Raw genomic sequence first — 21,561 nt, forward strand, 5'->3', positions numbered from 1 at the left:
GAAGGGACATCTTTCCTTGTTTTATGGCATGTTCTAATTAATCGACTAAGTAAAGTGTTCAGACCGGCTAAGCTTTGGCCTTAATTGTTAATATACACTGCAACAATATAATTTATCTTCTGGGAAGTATTTTACAGTTCATCCATTCATCATTTAGACTGCGCTTGTTGCTATTTAGGATCGTTTGGATCTGTTGGAGCTTATTCCTGCTTGTTTTGGGGGGAAAATCAGGGGTCCACTCGGGAAAGGTCACTTGTCCATTACAGGGCCACAAAAAGACAAACAATGAGATGCACTCACTCCTATGGGCAATTAGAGTAATCAGTTCCAAAGTTACACATGTTTGCAAGAGAAAGCTTGAGTACCCGGACATAACATGCAAACTCCACACGGAAAATTCACTATCAGGATTCACACCAGGAGCGGTCTTGCTGTGAGGCATCAGTACTGACCACCATGCTGTCCTCCATTCAGTAAATCAGATACTTTCAATTACTTTTTTATCCCTCATTATTTTCAGATAATTCTTGGCCATTTCAAAGCAAAATCCGTTTTTTGGAGATTATTGAAATATTGTTCAGAAAACAAGAAATATCCTGTCTTACACAAGTATTGATACTCTTCATATTACCAACATTTATTCTGGTAACAAGACTTTGTCAAATGAATTTAATGAATTAAGACACACGAGGAGAAGAAGACTCTTACTCAGTTGCAGAATCATCTCAGGTACTGCCAGGTAGAAAAAGTTTCCATCAGAGCTCCACGGCAGGCATCCCATGCAGGAAGACTCTGACTAGTGTAAATTAGGGCTGTTCGATTAATCGATTTTAAATCGTAATCGCGATTATGTAATTAGAACGATGTTAAAACGTGAAACTCGTAAAATCGATTTTTCACTTTTTTTTAATTTTTATTTTTTACCTTGTCTGCACACATATTAATGATTGATACCATATTAATGTTTGATGGAAATACCTCTCAATACCTGCGACAAGTGCCCCATCGGAGAGGCTCTTTAGTGTAGGAGGGGGCGTTGTAACATGCCACCGGGCATCCCTCAAGCCAGATGCGGTAGACCGGCTCGTGTTCCTTGCAAAAAACTTGCAAATGTGAATAGCAAATGTAATGACTGACATTACACACCTCTACCTCCTTCATGGGTTGCATTATTATTTAGCATGCAAAGACCCAGTTTAGTTTAATTATAAAATGTCTTGTTTTATTTAATTGGAAATATAACTTACTGTATGTTTGCAAGTGCTGATTTGCTGATTTTTTTTTTCAGAGATAAAACTTTATATTTTATTATATTTTTTAAAGCTTTTTTTCAACTTATTTTACAGAGTTTTGCACTTTATTCATTCATTTTTGGTTTAATAAGAGCAAAGTTTGCACTTAAAGCCCAATGGGGCAAATGTTCAATAAAAAAACAGCATATTTGAAATCATTTCTTTGCCTTTTGTCAATTCACAAAATAATCGTAATCGAAAATCGGATTTTGAGAGAAAAAAATCGAGATTTTATTTTTGGGCAAAATCGAACAGCCCTAGTGTAAATATGATTATTTTTTTATTCCCACGAAAGGACTTTAGAACCCTGTATTTGATTTTTAATCATTCAGAGATTAGAAAACAGCCTGTAATGTACAAATATACGTATCACATTCACATGCCGTAGATTTCAGCTGTGAGTTTTGGTGTGTCCTGTGGTTAACAGTGTTGAACAGAACTGTAACATCTGTGCTGGTACAGTGACCAGCGATGCTGTTTGCACCTGTGTGGTAATGGAATCAAACCTGCTCACTGTCTCCTCTTTCCAAGAGAGGGCAACTCCGATCCTTTGTCACATAATCCCATTAACAGCACTTTACCGAAGTGAGGGCTCACCTGCTTTCCTGCAGCATGCTGTTTGGACAGAGGGCAAGCTGTGGGCTTTTTAACACCTCACATCTCCCAACTCTGTCCATCTCCATCCTTCTCACCGTCTCCCTCTCCCTCTCTCTCTCTCAGCTGCTGGGTGTCATTCCTGGTGTTAACAGAACAGCTTTATTTTTCTTTAATGGGCTCACTTCACTTTTTATTTGACCAAGGATAAAATGTGCTTGCATTATGAAAACTATTTTACTTTGAGTATCATTAAGTTACAAGAAGAGATAAGCAATCCTCGGGGGTACTTTTCAATTAGTATTTGAGCCGTCTAATGCAAAGAAAGCTTATCTGAGTTGAACCTACTTTATATTACATCCTACCAGCAAGAGATCTTGTGTGTGGTCAAAGCGGTAGATGCTTGTTTCTGCAGTGTATTTTTTTTATTTGTTCATTCAGAGGAAGGTTCCACACCCATGTTTTGAGCATAACAGTTGTTGTCGCTGTTACAAGGTTAAACCTAATCCAACCACTGTGATCTCCATGACAACCAGGCTGGTCCCATACGCTGAGCCTTTCTTTGATGATAGTCTTAGTTGTTTGGAGTACATCAGACCTCCAAGATCCAAAGTGAAATAAGGAGTATTTTCAAAGGCATAGTCACACAGCTGCAAAGGCAAAACATAACCACACAGCTAAACACAGCAGACAAGTTGTGGGCAGCGCTCTTCTGTTCCAGGATAAGGAATAAAATACATACCAGAGGCTCAGAGTCAGAGATCTCACACAGAACCAGCGAGCCTGGCCATCAGGAGTTGCTCTGCTGCATGACATAAGGGGCTAATCATGCTAAGTGTAATGCATTACCTTGAGCTTGTTGCTGTGAAAGCAGCAATTTCTCTAATGTAGTACAGAATGAAAACATTCCCATTTGAAACTGACAAGAGGAGAGTCAACACGAAATCCTATACCAATGCCCTTGTCAGAGAAAAGTAATGAAATAATGTTGCTGTGGCCAAGCTTTTCTGATTAACATGTCATCTCAATCCTCCTCCTCCGTCTTCCTTTTCCTCTTCTCCTCTCTCCCTGCCAGGACTAGTTTACCTTTCATTAGGGGACCCTTGGTGCAAAATGTGTTTGCTGATAAGAGCCAGTGGTTTATCAACAGTTTATAATGGACAGCGTTAGGATTAATCAAATCAGTCCACATCCGGAGAAGGGCTGGATTCTGTAAACACAATCAGATCTGACTCTGCAGACGAATTGGAAGGAGTGTGTGGTTGGGGTGGGAGAGAGAATGAGAACAAGGAGGGGATAAGGAAAGAAATAAAGTGAAATTAGACTGAAGCCAATTTAGTAGAAACTGTGTCCTTTTTTGGGGAGAATTATTCCCTCTCCAGAAAAAAAAAGTATTTAACAGTATTGGGGAAGAGTTGAAGTAGGCAGTAGTGGGGTGGATGGCAATCAGAAGGGAGGGAGATCCATATGGTCCTGGTGTCCGTCCCTGAGCCAAACACGCTGCATCCTCTGTTACTGGCAGGGCTGGCTGCTCATTATCTGCCCGTGTTGGCTCCAATCGCAGGAAAAAAAAATGCAGTGTTGCAGTCTCCCTTTAGAGGGACACTGATCACAGGAGCTCCTCATCTCAACTGGAGAAAGATTGCACCCTCCCCCTCGCTTTCTCCCCCCGTTCCTCGTCTCCCACTGTGCTCGGTTAAAGACAGACGCGGATGAGGAATCCTCCGTTTTCTGCACAGAAAAGTGGAAGTTTGAGTCGGAGAGATGGAGCGAAGCTTCAAAAGGCACATGTAATTGAGCAGCTCTTGATAGGCTATCTGGAAACATGAAACAGCAACAGTTGTGACGGAGGGTAATTGCCTCCCCGAGCTTGTATAATGCCTTGTCGAGTCTTTAAACTTGAGCAAACTGCTGGAAGTCCTTATGTCAGCAGATAATTGGTTCCAGGTATCAGCAGCTATGTGGAATGAAGGAAAGATGGGTTTTGTGTATTTGTGTGAATTTGGAAAAAGTCCGTAAGGTAGACTCAAAGAAAAGACCCAACAATGTTCTTAGGGTTTCATTCAGAAGAGCCAGTAATTGTATTAGGTCCGTCAAAAGCAAAATACAGTTTTTTCCCAATCTTATGTTTATGTGTTTCAAGTAATATGGATGTATGTTCAAAGGGAGGGGGGGCAGTCATGTCTGTAGTATAATCAAACATAAGCAGAAGGTTTCTGGCCATGTTGATGTGGAAAGTGCTTTCACAAACATTTTACAGCTGCACAAGTTCATTGCTCACCATTGATGACTTTTGACTTTCCCAGAGTCTCTAAGCTCGGCAAGAGGAGCAGGACTGTGGCCTTTACTGTCAGTGTGCCTGTCCTCTCTGCTGGCCTGCATCCAACCCCTTTCCTGGCTGGGAGATGCTGAGTGGGACCTCAGGAAGGATATGCTTTATTAGCTGCCCCTGCATGATTAATTGAACATCTGTTCACTCAAAGACAAGTGACCCCAATTCCCAACTGTTTATCCTCTGTATAAGCATATAATAAGTCTGCAGTGAATGTGTCACAGAAGAGGTCAAAACTGTATTTTGTGAATCCTCTGCTCTATATATCACTGGATCTCTCTCAGTTTGTAGATCCGGCCAATGCTTTTAGTGGCTTTATTTTCATCGGAGCACACTGAGATCAACATTGGAGAAGATGATAATATACAGGATGTTATTCTGGATGTTTTTAGCCTGAAATGACTTGTCAGCTGCACGCACGCACGCACGCACGCACGCACGCACGCACGCACGCACGCACACATACATACACACACACACACACACACACACACATACATACATACATACACATACAGAAATACAATGGGGCAAAAAAGGATTTTGTCAGACACCAGCTGTGCAAGTTCTCCCACTTAGAGACAAAATGAAAAAAAAATCCAGAAAATCACATTTTTAAAGAATGTATTTGCCAATTATAGTGGAAAATAAGTATTTGGTCAATGACTAAAGTTCATCTCAATACTTTATCATACACCCTTTTTTGGCAATGACAGAGGTCAAATGTTTTCTGTAAGTCTTCACAAGGTTTTCACACACTGTTGCTGGTATTTTGGCCCGTTCCTCCATGCAGATCTGCTCTAGAGCAGTGATGTTTTGGGGCTGTCGCTGGGCAACACAGACTTTCAACTCCCTCCAAAGATTTTCTATGGGGTTGAGATCTGGAGACTGGCTAGGCCACTCCAGGACCTTGAAATGTTTCTTACGAAGCCACTCCTTCATTGCCCGGGCGGTGTGTTTGGGATCATTGTCCTGCTGAAAGACCCAGCCACGTTTCATCTTCAATGCCCTTGCTGATGGAAGGAGGTTTTCACTCAAAATCTCACGATACATGGCCCCATTCATTCTTTCCCTTACATGGATCAGTCATCCTGGTCCCTTTGCAGAAAAACATCCCCATGATGATGTCTCCACCCCCATGCTTCACAATAGGTTTGGTGTTCTTTGGATGCAACTCAGCTTTCTTTCTACCAAAAAGTTCTATTTTGGTTTCATGTGACCAGATAACATTCTCCCAATCCTCTTCTGCATCATCCAAATGCTCTCTAGCAAACTTCAGACGGGCCTGGACATGTACTGGGTTAAGCAGGGGGACACATCTGATCGCAAAACCTACTTATTTAGATAGGCATTTGAATTATGATGTATTTTATGTTCTGCAGCAAACTCTGCTGTTTTGTGTTGTTTAAATTGTGTTTTTATATTTTGATTGTTTTACAGCGACCTTGAGTGCCATGAAAGGGGCCTAACAAATAAAATGTACTATTATTATGATACATACATACACACAAACACACACACACACACACACACACACACACACACACACACACACACACACACACACACACACACACACACACACACACACAGAGCTCTGGTGTGAAGCTAAAATCCCACATCTCCATCTCCTGATTAACAATCTTTGTTCTGGTGGTGGTGGCACGCCATGAGGCATAATTGCAGTGGGAACGCTGACTGCTTTAAAGAGAGCCTGCTGTTGTGTTGATCTGCATCACACTTTAACCCCCTCCTCTTTCTGCATTGTCAAAATCAAATCAGGTTGTGTTTGTTGTTTGGTTTCTGAGCATTCATGCTCCTTGGAGCGTTTGCCATTCAGGTTTTTTGATCTGATATACCGGTAAGGCTCTTCTGAGTAAAAGGACATTTTAGCATGGGTTGGGAATCTGTGATGCAGTCGACAAAATGACTCACTGTAGACAATATGGGTATAATGAATTATGCTATTTAAGATTTCTTGTCATCTTGCTACCTTTTTTTTCTTACTTGTTGTCTGTCTTTCTCTTTGTCTGTCCCTCTCCAGGCTGCTTCAATGGCGCTGAGCAGCTTGGGCCATGTATATACAGCCATAGGGGACTATCCAAATGCCCTAGCCAGCCACAAGCAGTGTGTCCTTCTGGCCAAGCAGTCCAAGGATCAGCTGTCTGAGGCCCGTGAGCTTGGAAACATGGGGGCAGTCTACATTGCCATGGGAGACTTTGAAAATGCTGTACAGTGTCATGAGCAACATTTAGGCATTGCCAAGGCCCTGGAAAACAAACGAGAGGAAGCCCGGGCCTATAGCAACCTGGGCAGTGCCTACCACTACCATCGTAACTTCGACAAGGCCATGTCTTATCACACTCACGTTCTGGAGCTTGCCCAGGAGCTTGAGGAAAAGTCCATTGAGATGAGAGCCTACGCAGGGCTGGGCCATGCCGCTCGCTGTATGCAGGACTTGGAGAGGGCCAAGCAGTACCATGAACAGCAGCTGTCCATAGCAGAAGGGTTGAAAGACAGGGCAGCAGAGGGACGAGCCTCCTCCAATTTGGGTACGTATGTGAAAGTCTAAAACAGCTGTTCAGTGATTATAACATTTCCACCAAAGTTTTCAGCGTGTTTATAGTTTAGGTTTAATGATCTTAAAACTGAGAAAAGGAAAAAAGTAATACATTCACCCATCAATCCCTTATACTGGCCTCATCCTGTCCAGAGTCGTGGGCGGAGCTGGAGCCCGTCCCAGCTGTCATCAGCCACGGGCAACCCTAACCCCCGACAGTTCACCAGACCATCACAGATCCACAACCATGCACACTCTCACTCAGACTCACCGGCTGCCTTCTCACTGCGAGACACTAGTTCTTAGCAGTTTTTATTAAATGAATAACAACATGATGTAATATGGTACGTGTTGTTCTTCACTTGGAAGACTCTCTTATTATGTCTTGAAACATTAAACCTTAGATCTTGGGTGCACTTTGTTTTCCACATGACAGCGCATGCCTTTGGACAATCACACGGTGAAACATCCACACAATCAGTGATGAAACCCAGACAGTCCACATAGAAAGGCCATGTTACCAACCCTGACTGGGCCGGCTGTGTAATGACAGCTAGTTATCTCTTTATAGTGCAAGGATACAGAAGGAATGTGGTTAATTATGCCATTACCATGTACTTAAACTCAACAATGAAATGATTTCAGGAAAATGATTATAAAAGGAAAGCAATGACATTTCATGTCTAAATGTGGCCAGATCCACAGTGATGTTATAATTTTTTGCAAAAACACTTTTATTGAAGACCATAATTCAGGAACAGAAGAGCAGTTTTTTTGCCAGTAGTGGTGTTAGTAAACGGTGCTAACTGGATGGAGAAGATTGTGATGGCAACAAGTAAAGCAAATGTGCGTACTGTCAGTGTTACTCCTATTCTTGCCAAACTTTGATACACCTCACACATACTTGTAGGCTGCCTTCTCCAGCACATATACCAGTATTTCTATTTCCGTGTTTCAACGGTTAAAAATGGAAACTATTTGTACATACAAAGGCAAGAATGTGGATATGCATTCTTTTTAGTGAGATATGAGGCCGTGCACATAAATGGTTCTTCTTTAAATCTCAGTCATCGTAGAGAGGCATGCACGACATAAGCAACTACACATAAGAGCTGTTTTACAGAATGTGGAAATAAGCTTGTGGGTGAAGTAGAGAAACGGAAATCTTTTTTTATTCTGTGGTTATGGAATCACAAACAAAACAAAACCTTCTGGATGTGAAAGGAAACGGAGGTGATGGACTCTAAATTAAAAGCAACTTATCAAAAAGATTTAATTCAAATTCAAATCACAGTTTTCACAATTGTGGAGCCCTATTTTATTCATTCCTTCAAATTTGAGTCAAAAATACTTTATTAATCCCCAAAGGGAAGTGAATTAATTTTTGTGCTTAGATGAAGCATGGTTTTACTTATTTTTCTTATTTGAAGGAGTGGATAGTACAGATGTTTAATCTTTTACAGTTTTTTGAACTTCAAGTCAAAAACAACAACATAAACAACCTCCCTTTAATATAAGAATCACCATCAGTTTCCAGGATGCATATACTGAAATAGTTCACTAAAAATAGTGAATAGTAATTGTAGGAGCCAGCTCTATTTTAGGCCCACGACTATTGCTCTGAACACAGACCTATTGTGTCAGTTGATGCTAATGTGCTTTGATCATCTCCCATGGATGTGAGACTAATTTTGGTCTTCACACACTTGATTAGTGGGATTTGTCATCTAATCACGACAGATCAAAGTTCACTCAAAACATGTAGAGTCTAGTAGATGAATGACTTCCTTTGAGGCAGCTTTTTGAGCGCTGCCGATCAGAACAATGTGAAAGATAGATAGATTCCAGCCGCACATCCTCATATACAAGGAAGCACCTGTTTGTTGGAAAGTACAAGAAATCTTGCAGACTGCAGGTGGATTTCAAGAGTTCATTGATAGTTTTTTGCATCATGGCAATTAAAGTTATTTACTTTAGAGCTCAGCTTTTTGAAGTGAGACAGGAAAAGACTATTAAGACTGAGCATCACTGTTCATGTTCACTGAGGACTCTTATGTATTTTCTTGGGTTAATGTTACAGATATAAAGATAAATTATTCTTCCTGTGTTTGGGTGAGCAGCCTGAGAGCCTCCCTTCCCTCCTTCGTCTTCATTTAATAAAGCCTGTTTACTTATTTCAGCGACCAGTGTAGTCAGTATGACCAGTGTGCTTTTGCTACTTTTGAGCTTAAGGTATCAGGATGTTATATGTTGGAGATAAACTGTAGTTGATGTAAACTGTTTATAAATGAGGTATGTTATGGCTATGTTGAGTTCTGCGGTGGAGGATATCCTGTAGATCAGGGGTGTCCAAAGTCGGTCCTCGAGGGCCGGTGTCCTGCAGGTTTCAGATGTTTCCCTGCTTCAGCACACCGTGATAAAAGCAGCTGTGTCACCAACAGAGCTGTCCAGACCTTGATGGCAAGCTGGTGACGACCAGTAATTTGAATCAGGTGTGTTGATGCAAGGAGACATCTAAAACATGCAGGACACCGGCCCTCGAGGCCCGACTTTGGACACCCCTGCTGCAGATTGTTTAAAACTGGGATTTTTCACGGTGAAAACCGAGAAGAAGCTGGGAGCTGTATTACGATGAATGCCAACATATAGCAGTCACCATCAAAAGCACTAATGAACCACACTGAGAGGATGTCTCTAGATGTTTGAGATGCCGTCACTTTCGCACTAGTAAAAGCTCAGTGAAATAGGGTGTAGGCAGTACTCGAGTTGAGGGGGGATGAGGGGGGATGACATCCCCCTTGAAATAAAAACGGTCAAAATCATCCCCCCAGTAAAACTGCCATCCCCCCTTTCCATCCCTTATGTCATTTCATCAATGGATGTGGTATTACTGCTATTTCAACATTTAGAGTCATCACCAGAAAAATAACTTTTTGACAATTTTCACCTGTTTCAAGTAAATATTCACTAGAATTAAGTAGAAGAATCTGCCAGTGAGGCAGGTTTATCCCTCACAGGTTTGTGCCAAGATTTATCTTCTCGTTACAAGCAAAAAAATCTTGTTCCACTGGCAGATTTTTCTACTTATTTCAAGTGAAAATCTACTTGAAACAGGTGAAAATTGTTGTTTTTTCCAGTGATGAGTCTTGTTTTAAGTGTAATGAGATTTATTTTACTAAAATGAGACATTTTAACTAGAAATAGGACAAATATTCTTATTTTGAGTTTTTGCAGTGATCCATTTTACTTATCCTGTGAAGGACAGAATCATATTGATAAGTTCAGAAAACTGTTTTTTATTTTTGTGTTTTGATGTATTTGATGTAAGCCCAGTGGATATTTAAAGCTTACAGAAGGCTGCATTTAACTGCTGCTATGTCATTCCTGCAGTATTTCTGTAGGTGTTTTGGTCAGTGCTATTATTTGTAATATATTATATTATTTGTAATCAGCACAAATTATCTGTCCCCATATGATAAAATCCACCATCCCCCCTGATTTTTTTTTTCCACTCGAGCACTGGGTGTAGGGGAAGAAAAATAATTTAACCCTATACAGCCTTATATCAAATACTACAGTGTACTACAGATCTGCGTCTTTATTATATATGGGAATTAAAAAACACTACCAAGTTTGTTTCTAACTAATATGTTGTATCATCTTAATCCAACGGGTGATTTTAAAAGCAACATTGTGAACTCTCCTAATATCGTAAGACGAGGAACCTTAGGGAATAAATGTGTCCTTGAGGATTTGTAGCACCACATTAGATATATTATATTGGCAGTATTTCAGGATTTAGACCAGCAATTATAACCTTTGCTGTATGACTTATGATAGCCATCAAGGCAGTGGTAAGCTGGACCTTAATGGACAAGTAAGAAGCATGATAGTTCCTTCAAAATGAATTACCCTTTAACCCAACGTGCAGAATTGTGCAAGCTGGATGTAAGGTTAATCGTCCAAACATAAATCGCAGTTGAGCTTTAAGCAGCCTGATGACCCCACACCCTGGGTTGCTCTTAGATACAACACACACCTGATCTCAGTGGTTGAGCTGGTAACTGGTTGTCATAAATTTGGTGCTGTGGTGAGAACATTTTATGATTCTTCAGTACAAGTGAACTTTATTACAAGTGGGGCGCTCTGTGTCTGGCAGCAAATTTATCTCTGCGCTGTATGTAGTCTCATTGCACTCATGGCACTTTTAGTCATCGTAAGCTGCGGTATCACAGATCTTCCAGTCATGACAGAGTAATGATATTGTAGCGCTTTAGTATCGCAGACTCTCAGCTGGTGACATAGCGTCTGCTGCATGGGTGGGCCGTGGTGATGATGCCTGTTGATTCACGAATGCGAAGCGGACACGTCTACCATTCAGTGGATACAGTAACACTTGACATCCAAGGGGGATTATTGCCCATCTCTGTGCTGCTGAACTTCTTGCCTAATTTCTCCCTCAATTCCTTTTGATGCCTCCTTCTCTCACTCTCCCCATCTCACCTCACCCCCACTGATTGTAATCTGGAGCTGTCAAGCTCCCAGTAATTGAAACTGACTTGATGAATCGCTTAATTACCTTTAATAGCTGATTCAAGAGGAGCTGAATAATGAAGATAACAGAAAAAGAAGTGGAGGTTGTGAAGTATCAAGTCTGTAATTGCCCCATTGTTGTTGTTTTTGTTTGCAGCAGAAGAGAGTGCGTTATTTATTTTTTTACTCCATCGGTGCCCGCGAGCCTGCTTTGCCCAAGAAGATACGGGCTAGCACAACAGGATGTTGTTCCTCACTTCAAAAATACGCTGCCTCTGCGCTGTGTACAAAGAGGGAGCAGATGATCAAGTGAAGATTAACAAGCAATGATAAAAGAAAACACTGTGTGCGAGAGGTGGGAAGGAGAAGTTGCAGAAACAAGGAGGAACAAACTTTTATTATGCCCCCTCAGCTTGTCGTTAATGTTGCGTGTAGTGTGGGTGGAGCAGCAGCTGACATGGCTCCTAGCTACAGTTGTATCGAGATTGCTACACTCTAATATCCAACCACGATGCCCAGCGGTTGCAGCAACGCTGGCTTAGGACACTCTGACCTATAAAGGATATGAAAACATTGCATTCCAGCCCCATTTATTATTCATTAATTGGCTAACTTACCCCCTAGTCAGCAATATTTCATATCTGAGCCAGGACTCAAGCTGTGGGTTCCCATGCAGTAGTCTGAAAAAAGGTATTTGAAAAACAAAATCTAAATGGTATTATTTCCCCTTATGTTTCACTTCAAAGAGATCCTAAATACGCTGGATGGGAAGGGTTAGTGTTGCGTTGTTTGAATTGTCGGTCCTAGATTCTCCTGACTCACGCCTCCTTTTTGACCACGTGTCTAAAGGAAGGTGGACCCCATCAGCTGGATGGGCTGGAGGCAAAGGGCCTAATTAAGCATTCTTTCCCTCTCTTCCTTTTATCCAGCATCCCTGCGGAACGCTTCTGCTGATGTTCACAAAAACAAAAGCAACAGAAAGAGGAAAATAACAGAGAGAGAGAGACAGAGAGAAAGAGAGAGTTCCCAAACAGAATGAGATCATGCGTGCTGAGATGCTCTGTATCTAGATCATATCATTGATATCAGGGAAAAAAGAAAGAACGTATAGGGTATGCTGAAGTAGTGTCTGACCTTTTTGTGATAAAGTTTGGGCATTATATCTTTTCTCATTTGCAAGTCATGAGAGAGTGAGCGCTCGAATACTTTCAGATAATCAGTTGCAGAAAGCGGCTCCGACCAGACATCTGCTTTCCAGGTTTTGGAACGATGACACTGTTAGAAGTTGTTCGTTTCTTAGGTGATTGTTGTTGCAAGTTATGTTTCACTTCTGATTGTGAAATGAATTGTAGTTTTGAGAGTAAATAAGTAAAATAACCAACAGACACTAGGGATGGGCGGTATGGACTAAAAAATGTATCACGATAATTTCTGGCATTTATCCCGATAACGATAAAAATGACGATAAAAAAAATACCAATTCAACTCCACCTTTTTAACTATAAATCTATCTCGCTCTCAGATCCGCCATGTTTGTTACACAAAAACGTCATCAACAGGAATTTATCCTTTCTTTCTTTCTTTCTTTCTTTCTTTCTTTCTTTCTTTCTTTCTTTCTTTCTTTCTTTCTTTCCTTCCTTCTTTCCTCCTGCTCTCTCCTTCCTTCTTCCCTTCCTCTTTTCTCCCTTCCTTCCTCCTTTCCTTGTTTTTTCCCTTCCTTCTCCCCGTTCCTTCCTTCCTTCCTTCCTTCCTTCCTTCCTTCCTTCCTTCCTTCCTTCCTTCCTTCCTTCCTTCCTTCCTTCCTTCCTTCCTTCCTTCCTTCCTTCCTTCCTTCCTCCACACGTATGTGCGGGGATTTAACGCAGAACCATAAATCAGCTTTACACAAAAACGTCATCAACGGGAATTTATCGTTTTTACCGCGAGATGACAAATTCTTACCGTGTGGAATTTTTTGGACGGTATATCGTGAACGGTAAAATATCACCCATTCCCAACAGACACACACACACACACCTACACAGACACAAAAACAGTCTGTGTAAGCACATGACTTTGACTTCTGCTGCATCATCCTCATTATCATCATCATCATCATTGCCGTTGTGTGGATATAAACCCAGTACTTTTCCAGCACAGTTTATTTGACTGCCACAGCTGGAGCAAACCACAGACAGGGACCAGACTCGCCTGGAGCGCCGACGAACAGATCATTTTGTTTTGTACCTAAGTCTCTGGAAACACCAGTGCGTCTACATATATTATTAGCCTGACCGTGAGCACGAGGGGCCCAAGTTTACAGTGGAACACAGTGAGCCTAATTGCTCGCACAAGATGAATTAAAGATCTGTAAGAGGGGAAAAGACAGTGAAAGTGTTTCACAAATGCACAAAACGTGCGCTTAGCTGTGACTGGAGATGTTTTCACCGCTCCAATAAGGACAACGTAAATGTCAGTCAGCTGACGGAGGCAGAGCAGCGGTCCAAGAGGAGGAGGAGGAGTTGTGCATGTTACACATGAGACGTGTTTCCAGGCGAGTGGACAGATCTAACCTGGATTCAGATTTCTGTTTGTGGGAAAAACAGCAGACACTCCATGCCTCCCCTTTCATTGGCCCCTCAGCTCATGACTAGGAACAGAGCCAGAAACTGGACTAAAGGCTCCGGTAAACACTCATAGTCCTTGTCCACATTAAGGTGTAGCTTAGCTTATAGCTGTTATTCAACTTACTGTAGTGCTGCTGAATGAAACAAAAGAGTCGTAGCATTCTGCACTATGCAACCGTGCCCTTGTTTTAGCACATCTGCATATTCTGCATGAAATACAATCTGCTGTCAGACAGCAGATGATGCAGTGAAACAAAACATTTCAGATATAGTGTTCTTCATGCATTTGGTGGTATTAGATGCTTTTAGTGTAGACAGTGCAGAAACCGCTGGTTTAGGAAGAAAAAGGAAGGGTTGAGGTCAGTAGGAACTGAAGGGAAAGCAGATCAGATGGAGGACTTTGCGTGTTGTTGTTGGCAGACCACCCGTGAGCATTCATCCATTTATCCGTACCCTGTTCTCTTTTATCCTTCTCCTTCCTGTTTCTCCGTAAGTCAGACTGCAGGAGATGTCTGTGTCTGCCAGTGAGGATTTGGTACCCTAAACCCAGACCCCTCCAGCTCCAGCTATTTCTGCAGACCCCAGGAGTCTAACGTCTGCTGCTCCAGCTCACTGCCTCGCCCAACAAGATCATAAATATTGAAATATTATTCTAGGATTCAAGTCTCTTCTGACATGTAAAATAATGCAATCACGTAGTCTTTCTCAGAGACATGATTTGATGTCTCCCTTCAATCCTTTCATTTATGATGGTCATAAGTTACCTATGGAAGCTTGTACACACCCTTGATCTTCTTGTTTCGCCGTGCTTTTTATTAATGCCAGTGATTTATTTTCTCAACTTCATAATGGAACTAAAGTTTGTGTTAGTTGCCATTTATAATTTAAACGTATTCAGAGCAGGGGAAGGACTGAATTACTGCCTAAAGAATTGTTAAAAGAATTATTAAATCAGAACCAGTGCAATATTGGAAAGAAAAAATAGAAGTATGTTGTACGCTATGCATTTCAAAGCTTTAGTATGTAGTCCGTTTGATAAACAGTCGTATTGATTTATCAGTCAGGCGGGTGGTTCCCCAAGACATAACCCTCGGAAATGATAAAAGATAAATACAGGTATTAAAGTATTTATCAAAGCTGTGCTCAGATAAAATGTGAACATTGTCTCCCCTCACCAGAATTTCCCTCAGACTAACCTCCCAATTATAATATTTTACAGATGCAGGCCTCCTTAAGTTGAGAACCGAATAAGCATAAAAATTCCACTAGTACAAGATAAAGTGTCCACAAACAGGTGCATAATTTAAAGTGATGACCTAAGTATCATTGGAATACACTCATGTCCTTCATGTGGACTCATGCTGGTGATCTCTAACCTCGTATGACTCCGTCCTTCCCCCAGAACGGAGGAGCAGCCCCGTGGTCCTTCCTCCCTCCTGGAGGAATGACACAGGCGTTTACTCTGAATAAGGCACCATCCCTCATTGTCATGGATGCTGCGTCTCCCGCTATGTACTGGCTGGCTGTGTAATGGAAAGTGACGACACATTGTCATGTTTTCAATGTCTTCGGTCAGAGCGGGATCGATAGGACTAGCAAAAAATAATTTGAACAGTGTGATGTGCAATTTTTAGATATTTTTAAACCTTTTTTTTCTCAGTCTAGGTGAAAAGGGAAAAACTGAGCCGTATCCTTTCTTACGTTATAGTCAATTTCATTTTTTCTTGTACTGGAACAAGGTTAGATGGAGTTAGAAGACTGAGACTTGAATGCATGCCACTGTCGCCATATTAGCCAGACCCCCAGCCCACGCCCTGCACCTTCTCATACACCATTTCAGGATGCAGCAGTGTTTACTGTCATGTTTGGAATGGTTTTATTTACTGCTCCCTGGGATACGATTCCCACATGGCTGCATTATCCTACTACCATATGGGGGGGCATAGAAAATATTTTCTTGCTTCAAGTGTAGCTCCAGGCATAGCCCTAAGGCTTATAGCAATTTTGGCCGCAGCCTCCAAGCCCCCCGACCTAAAACCTGGCCGTGCTCCCCCAGCCACTGCCCACCCTATCTGCTGGACTTCTGCGCCCATGATTGAGCTTCAGAAACCTTTTTAGCCTGTGGCGTGGAACATGTTTGCTGGTAATACTACAGTGGGCGTTATATCTTCAGAAACATCACCATCCACAGGGGAAAGCACAACCTTGGGAATGACTTTGTGCCTGTCAGGGCTCTTTCAGCCACTTTGCGGTGAATCTTAACCTGCCTTCAGACTCCGAGGCGAGAAAATTGGAAAATTTCTCTGAGGTGTTGAGAATGTCTGTGCCAGTGCACCCTTATAAACCCCAAAAGATCTGCGTTAATGTTTTTGTGCAGCACACAGGTTACAATAAGATGGATTTCCTTAGTTGTGGGAGTCTTTATTTTAAATTATTATGCTTATCTCTTTGTTCCACACTGTGATACTCCAGGCATATTCATCCCTCAGGTTTTGTGACCTCATTGTAATTAACGGGTAATTTAAGGTTGTATCACCTGAAAAAGTAAGCAAGCAAAGAAACAGCAGCTGGGGCAGGATTTGTCAGCAGGTCTGTGCTATACGCTGAATCATTGTCGGGATTAAGTAAGCAGGGTATCTTTGATTATGTTTCCCCAGTCCGACTGGGGCATGTTTTAATTAATCTTCTCCTACACTGAAAGATTAATGGAAACTCCACATACAGTATGTGGACCTCCAAGATTCCTTGTACATCCAGAGGTATGCAGATAAGGACAAAAAGTACGTCCTCTTTTAATTACAAGAATTTATGTTGGATTTTAATGAAATAAGATCCTCTAGTGACTAGAGGATTAGAGTTTAGTCCTTGCCAGGTCTTAAAATTGGGTAAATACACCCTCAAATGAACAACCCCATGGCATATTAGGCTTAGTCATTATTCACTGAACCAAAAAAACAAAACAAAAAAAACAAAGGCCCTCTGCATAATGTCCAGACGTCTTCACGTTGGTCTTGTTTGTTCATAGGATGGAGCTTTTTGAGTTTTGGGAATTTATCTGGGAATTTAATTAACCCTGGGGTGAATTTGGGGAGATGTCCTCTCTTTCAGAGGTTGGAAACTTGTCTCTAATGTTTTCTACTTGGACCTCAAATTGTTTGCAAAAACGGCTTTATGACCCTTCTCAGACTGACGGGCAACGACAGTTCAGTTCTCTAGGATCAGTGCTGATGTTTCTCCTCCTCGACATTGTGCTAACACCCACCTGAATGTTGTAGTCGAGTAGATTTACTAAATCTCTACTTATGCTGAGGTGGTAACACTTGCTGGGGAGTAGTTCATAAAGTACATTTGATCAATAACAGCTTCTTCATTCCTGCAGGAGGGAGTGTACTTCAGTTTCCACAGGATGCCTCTTCCTTTTCATCAGATAAATAATGATAAAGTGTAAAATGCCATGTGCATTTAAACTTTATGAATGTGTAAAAATACACCGCTTCTAATGTGTCAAATCCTGTGTGAAGGATAATGACTCAAACTGTACTAACATCAACCATTTTTACGATATTATTCTCCATAATGTTCTGCTTTACAGTTTAGCCACATCAGTGAGTGACTTCTGCAATCATTTAAGCCTTCTGTTTGGTTCTGTTCCTGCTGTTTATGTAGCCCAAGCTCAGGCCATAATGTGGCGGGCTTAGTATTGAATAAACAGGAGAACACACATGTTAACTAAACCCAGCAACACCAAGATATACTCACCACAAACCACAGCAAGTGGGTGATAACTGTTCCTGATTTCACCCACTCTGCCTCCTGAGCCGTCCTCATTCCTCATGTCCCATCAGTGGCTTTTTCCCACATCCTACTAAGCCATTAGTCCAAGCTGATGCAGCAAAGCGATGGTCAATCTGTTCGGTGGATGAGTGGATGGAGAAGATTTTTGTAATCTTTTTTAACCCTGCAGGTGGTTTGTCTTTCTCTGTCCACTAGGAATGGGCGATATTTTACCGTTCACGATCCAAAAAATTCCTCACGATAAGAATTTGTCATGACGCGGTAAAAACGATAAATTCCCGTTGATTATGTTTTTGTGTAAAGCTGATTTTTGGAAGGAAGGAAGGAAGGAAGGAAGGAAGGAAGGAAGGAAGGAAGGAAGGAAGGAAGGAAGGAAGGAAGGAAGGAAGGAAGGAAGGAAGGAAGGAAGGAAGGAAGGAAGGAAGGAAGGAAGGAAGGAAGGAAGGAAGGAAGGAAGGAAGGAAGGAAGGAAGGAAGGAAGGAAGGAAGGAAGGAAGGAAGGAAGGAAGGAAGGAAGGAAGGAAGGAAGGAAGGAAGGAAGGAAGGAAGGAAGGAAGGAAGGAAGGAAGGAAGGAAGGAAGGAAGGAAGGAAGGAAGGAAGGAAGGAAGGAAGGAAGGAAGGAAGGAAGGAAGGAAGGAAGGAAGGAAGGAAGGAAGGAAGGAAGGAAGGAAGGAAGGAAGGAAGGAAGGAAGGAAGGAAGGAAGGAAGGAAGGAAGGGAGAAAACAAGGAAGAAAACAAGGAAGAAAACAAGGAAGAAAACAAGGAAGGAAGGGAGAAAACAAGGAAGAAAACAAGGAAGGAAGGGAGAAAACAAGGAAGGAAGGAAGGAAGGAAGAAAGAAAGAAAGAAAGAAAGAAAGAAAGAAAGAAAGAAAGAAAGAAAGAAAGAAAGAAAGAAAGAAAGAAAGAAAGAAAGAAAGAAAGAAAGAAAGAAAGAAAGAAAGAAAGAAAGAAAGAAAGAAAGAAAGAAAGAAAGAAAGAAAGAAAGAAAGAAAGAAAGAAAGAAAGAAAGAAAGAAAGAAAGAAAGAAAGAAAGAGAAAGAATGAATGAATAAATTCCCGTTGATGACAAACATGGCGGATCTGAGAGCGAGATAGATTCATAGTTACAAAGGTGGAGTTGAATTGGTATTTTTTTTTATCGTCATTTTTATCGTTATCGGGATAAATGCCAGAAATAATCGTGATACATTTTTTAGTCCATAACGCCCATCCCTACTGTCCACCAGTCAGCACTCACTGTCAGCAAACACTGATGCTTTCATAGATTGATCTGGTTAATTTAGTCTCCTATGATATTATATTTATAGTTTTATTATCATCAGACAGTTGAGATTTTAGAAGAGATGGTTCATGCCTGCGACCGTTTTGGCTGTGAACTCCGGCCTTTCTTTACACCTCAGCAGCACATCTGATGATGCTCTGACGAAGGCTGGGGTTCACAGCTGAAACGGTCACATGTATGAAACATCTCATCTACAATCTCTTCTTATTCAATTGTCTGATGAAAAGAAAACTATGAGTACTGAACACTATCAGTGTAATTAGTATTACTGACCGTTTTAAAAGAGGAGTCTAAGAGACTAGCAAAGCGTTACAGTAGATGTATCTCTTTTCAGTCTTTGTTCGCTGCCGTGGATTCGTATGTGTGCCGTAATACACACTTGTGGGCATACATTTATTAGGATGTCGGGAAAATGTACTCTTGTGTGCGAGATGTCTGTGTGTTTGTGAAGTATAGCTATTATTTTTCAGAGGATGGTATTTTATCAGATAATCTGCTCAATGCACCGGCTTCTCCATTATTTATAGTTTCTCCACATTTATCTCAAATTGTTTGCTGAGCTTCCCATCTGTTTCTGTCACTTTTCTCTCTCTCTGTCTCTTTTTTTTGTTTTTGGTCATATTCTCTCATAGCTATTTCCACCCATCCGGAGAAGTTGTTGACTTTGGTAAAATCCCTGGAAGACACAGTCATCAAAGACAGTTAAAACAATCAAAGGAGTCTATTTTGGTGTTACAGTAACTCTGTTTGATTGCACTACACTTAAATGACCATAATTCTGTGGGCAAGTGTGTTGAGTAAGCAGAGAACAGATGGCTCTGAGAACACGCTCTAACACACGATTGACTTGTTTTTGATACAAAGAGTTAATGAGCCACTTGAATTTCCCCTCAGTTCCGATTTTTCCTGGAGTGGGTATTTAACGTCACCCTCTCTTCCGTCTCTGCAGGTATCATTCACCAAATGAAGGGGGACTACGAGACTGCACTGAAACTCCACAAAACACACCTGGCTATAGCTCAGGAGCTGAATGACTATGCCGCCCAGGGACGGGCTTACGGTAATATGGGCAATGCCTACAATGCTCTCGGAGCGTTTGACCAGGCCGTTCGCTACCACCGCCAGGAACTGCAGATCTCCATGGAGGTTAATGACCGGGCTTCGCAGGCCTCCACCCACGGTAACCTGGCCGTGGCTTACCAAGCCCTGGGTGCGCATGATCGCGCTCTGCAGCATTACCAGAACCACCTCAACATCGCTCGGGAGCTCCGAGATGTCCAGAGTGAGGCACGGGCTCTCGGCAATCTAGGGAATTTCCACTGCTCCCGAGGAGAGTTTCCTCAGGCTGTGCCCTACTATGAACAGTACCTCCGACTGTCCCCCGAACTCCAAGACATGGAGAGTGAAGGTAAAGTTTGTCATAACCTGGGTTACGCCCACTACTGCTTGGGCAACTACCAGGACGCTGTGAAATACTATGAGCAGGACCTAGCTCTGGCCAAGGACCTGCACGACAAACTGAGTCAGGCCAAGGCGTACTGTAACCTTGGTTTGGCTTTCAAGGCCCTAGGAGACTTCACCAAGGCAGAGGAGTGCCAGAAGTACTTGCTGTCACTAGCTCAGTCCCTGAACAATGCACAGGCTCGTTTCAGAGCTCTAGGAAACCTGGGAGACATATTTGTTTGTAAAAAGGATGTGGCTGGAGCCATTCAGTTTTATGAGCAGCAGCTGGCCTTAGCTCATCAGGTGAGGCCGGTCACAATAAATGTATTTTATAGACCAGTTCGTCTTATAAATAATAAATGCACCCATGTCTGCACTGTTGACAAGCTGGAATTCTTTTTTTGTTTCAGGTTAAGGAGCGAAGGATGGAGGCCTGTGCTTATGCCGCCCTCGGGGCCACATACAGACTTGTGCAGAAATATGACAAGGCCCTTGGCTACCACACCCAGGAGCTAGAAGTGTATCAAGAGCTCGGCGATGTGCCAGGAGAGTGCAAAGCCCATGGCCACCTCGCGGCTGTCTACATGGCCCTCGGGAAGTACGCCATGGCCTTCAAGAGCTACGAGGAGCAGCTAGAGCTGGGACGGCGGTTGAAGGATCCCGTGGTGGAGGCGCAGGTCTATGGAAACATGGGCATCACCAAAATGAATGTTGGAGTGATGGAGGAGGCTATAGGCTACCTGGAGCAGCAGCTGGCAACTTTGCAGCAGCTGAGTGGAAATGAAGCAGTAATGGACCGGGGCAGGGCTTATGGAAACCTGGGAGATTGCTACGAGGCTCTGGGAGACTTTGAGGAAGCTATCAAGTACTACGACCAATATTTATCAGTGGCACAGAGCCTAAATCGCCTGCAGGACCAGGAAAAGGCCTATAGAGGCTTAGGCAATGGACACAGGTGAGCCTGGAATTTAGTTTCAAATTCACCATTTTTATAACTTACAGGAAAAACACCTTTCCTCATCTTCCTCTCGTTCACACTGACGTTTGCTGTAGCAGATAATGCTATTGACTGCATTTTTTTATATAATCACAGCAGTTTGCATATAATTAGCCCCTTTTT

At 42.2% G+C, this 21,561-nt stretch overlaps 1 protein-coding gene across 4 annotated transcripts in view; it reads left to right on the plus strand.

Moving 5' to 3' along the window:
- The window catches only part of LOC133450318 (tetratricopeptide repeat protein 28-like), a 204,394-nt gene that overhangs the window by 154,937 nt on the left and 27,896 nt on the right, over positions 1-21,561 (plus strand). For 3 of the 4 annotated variants that reach the window (XM_061728843.1, XM_061728844.1, XM_061728845.1), the window contains 3 exons: positions 6,263-6,770; positions 19,948-20,744; positions 20,852-21,396. In XM_061728843.1, the coding sequence (XP_061584827.1) occupies positions 6,263-6,770; positions 19,948-20,744; positions 20,852-21,396 (1,850 nt within the window). The remainder of the gene's footprint in view (positions 1-6,262; positions 6,771-19,947; positions 20,745-20,851; positions 21,397-21,561) is intronic. The other variant, XM_061728846.1, reaches the window with a different exon arrangement.

This window comes from Cololabis saira, chromosome 9 (assembly GCF_033807715.1).
Source record: "Cololabis saira isolate AMF1-May2022 chromosome 9, fColSai1.1, whole genome shotgun sequence".
In the NCBI taxonomy this organism is placed as follows: domain Eukaryota; kingdom Metazoa; phylum Chordata; class Actinopteri; order Beloniformes; family Belonidae; genus Cololabis; species Cololabis saira.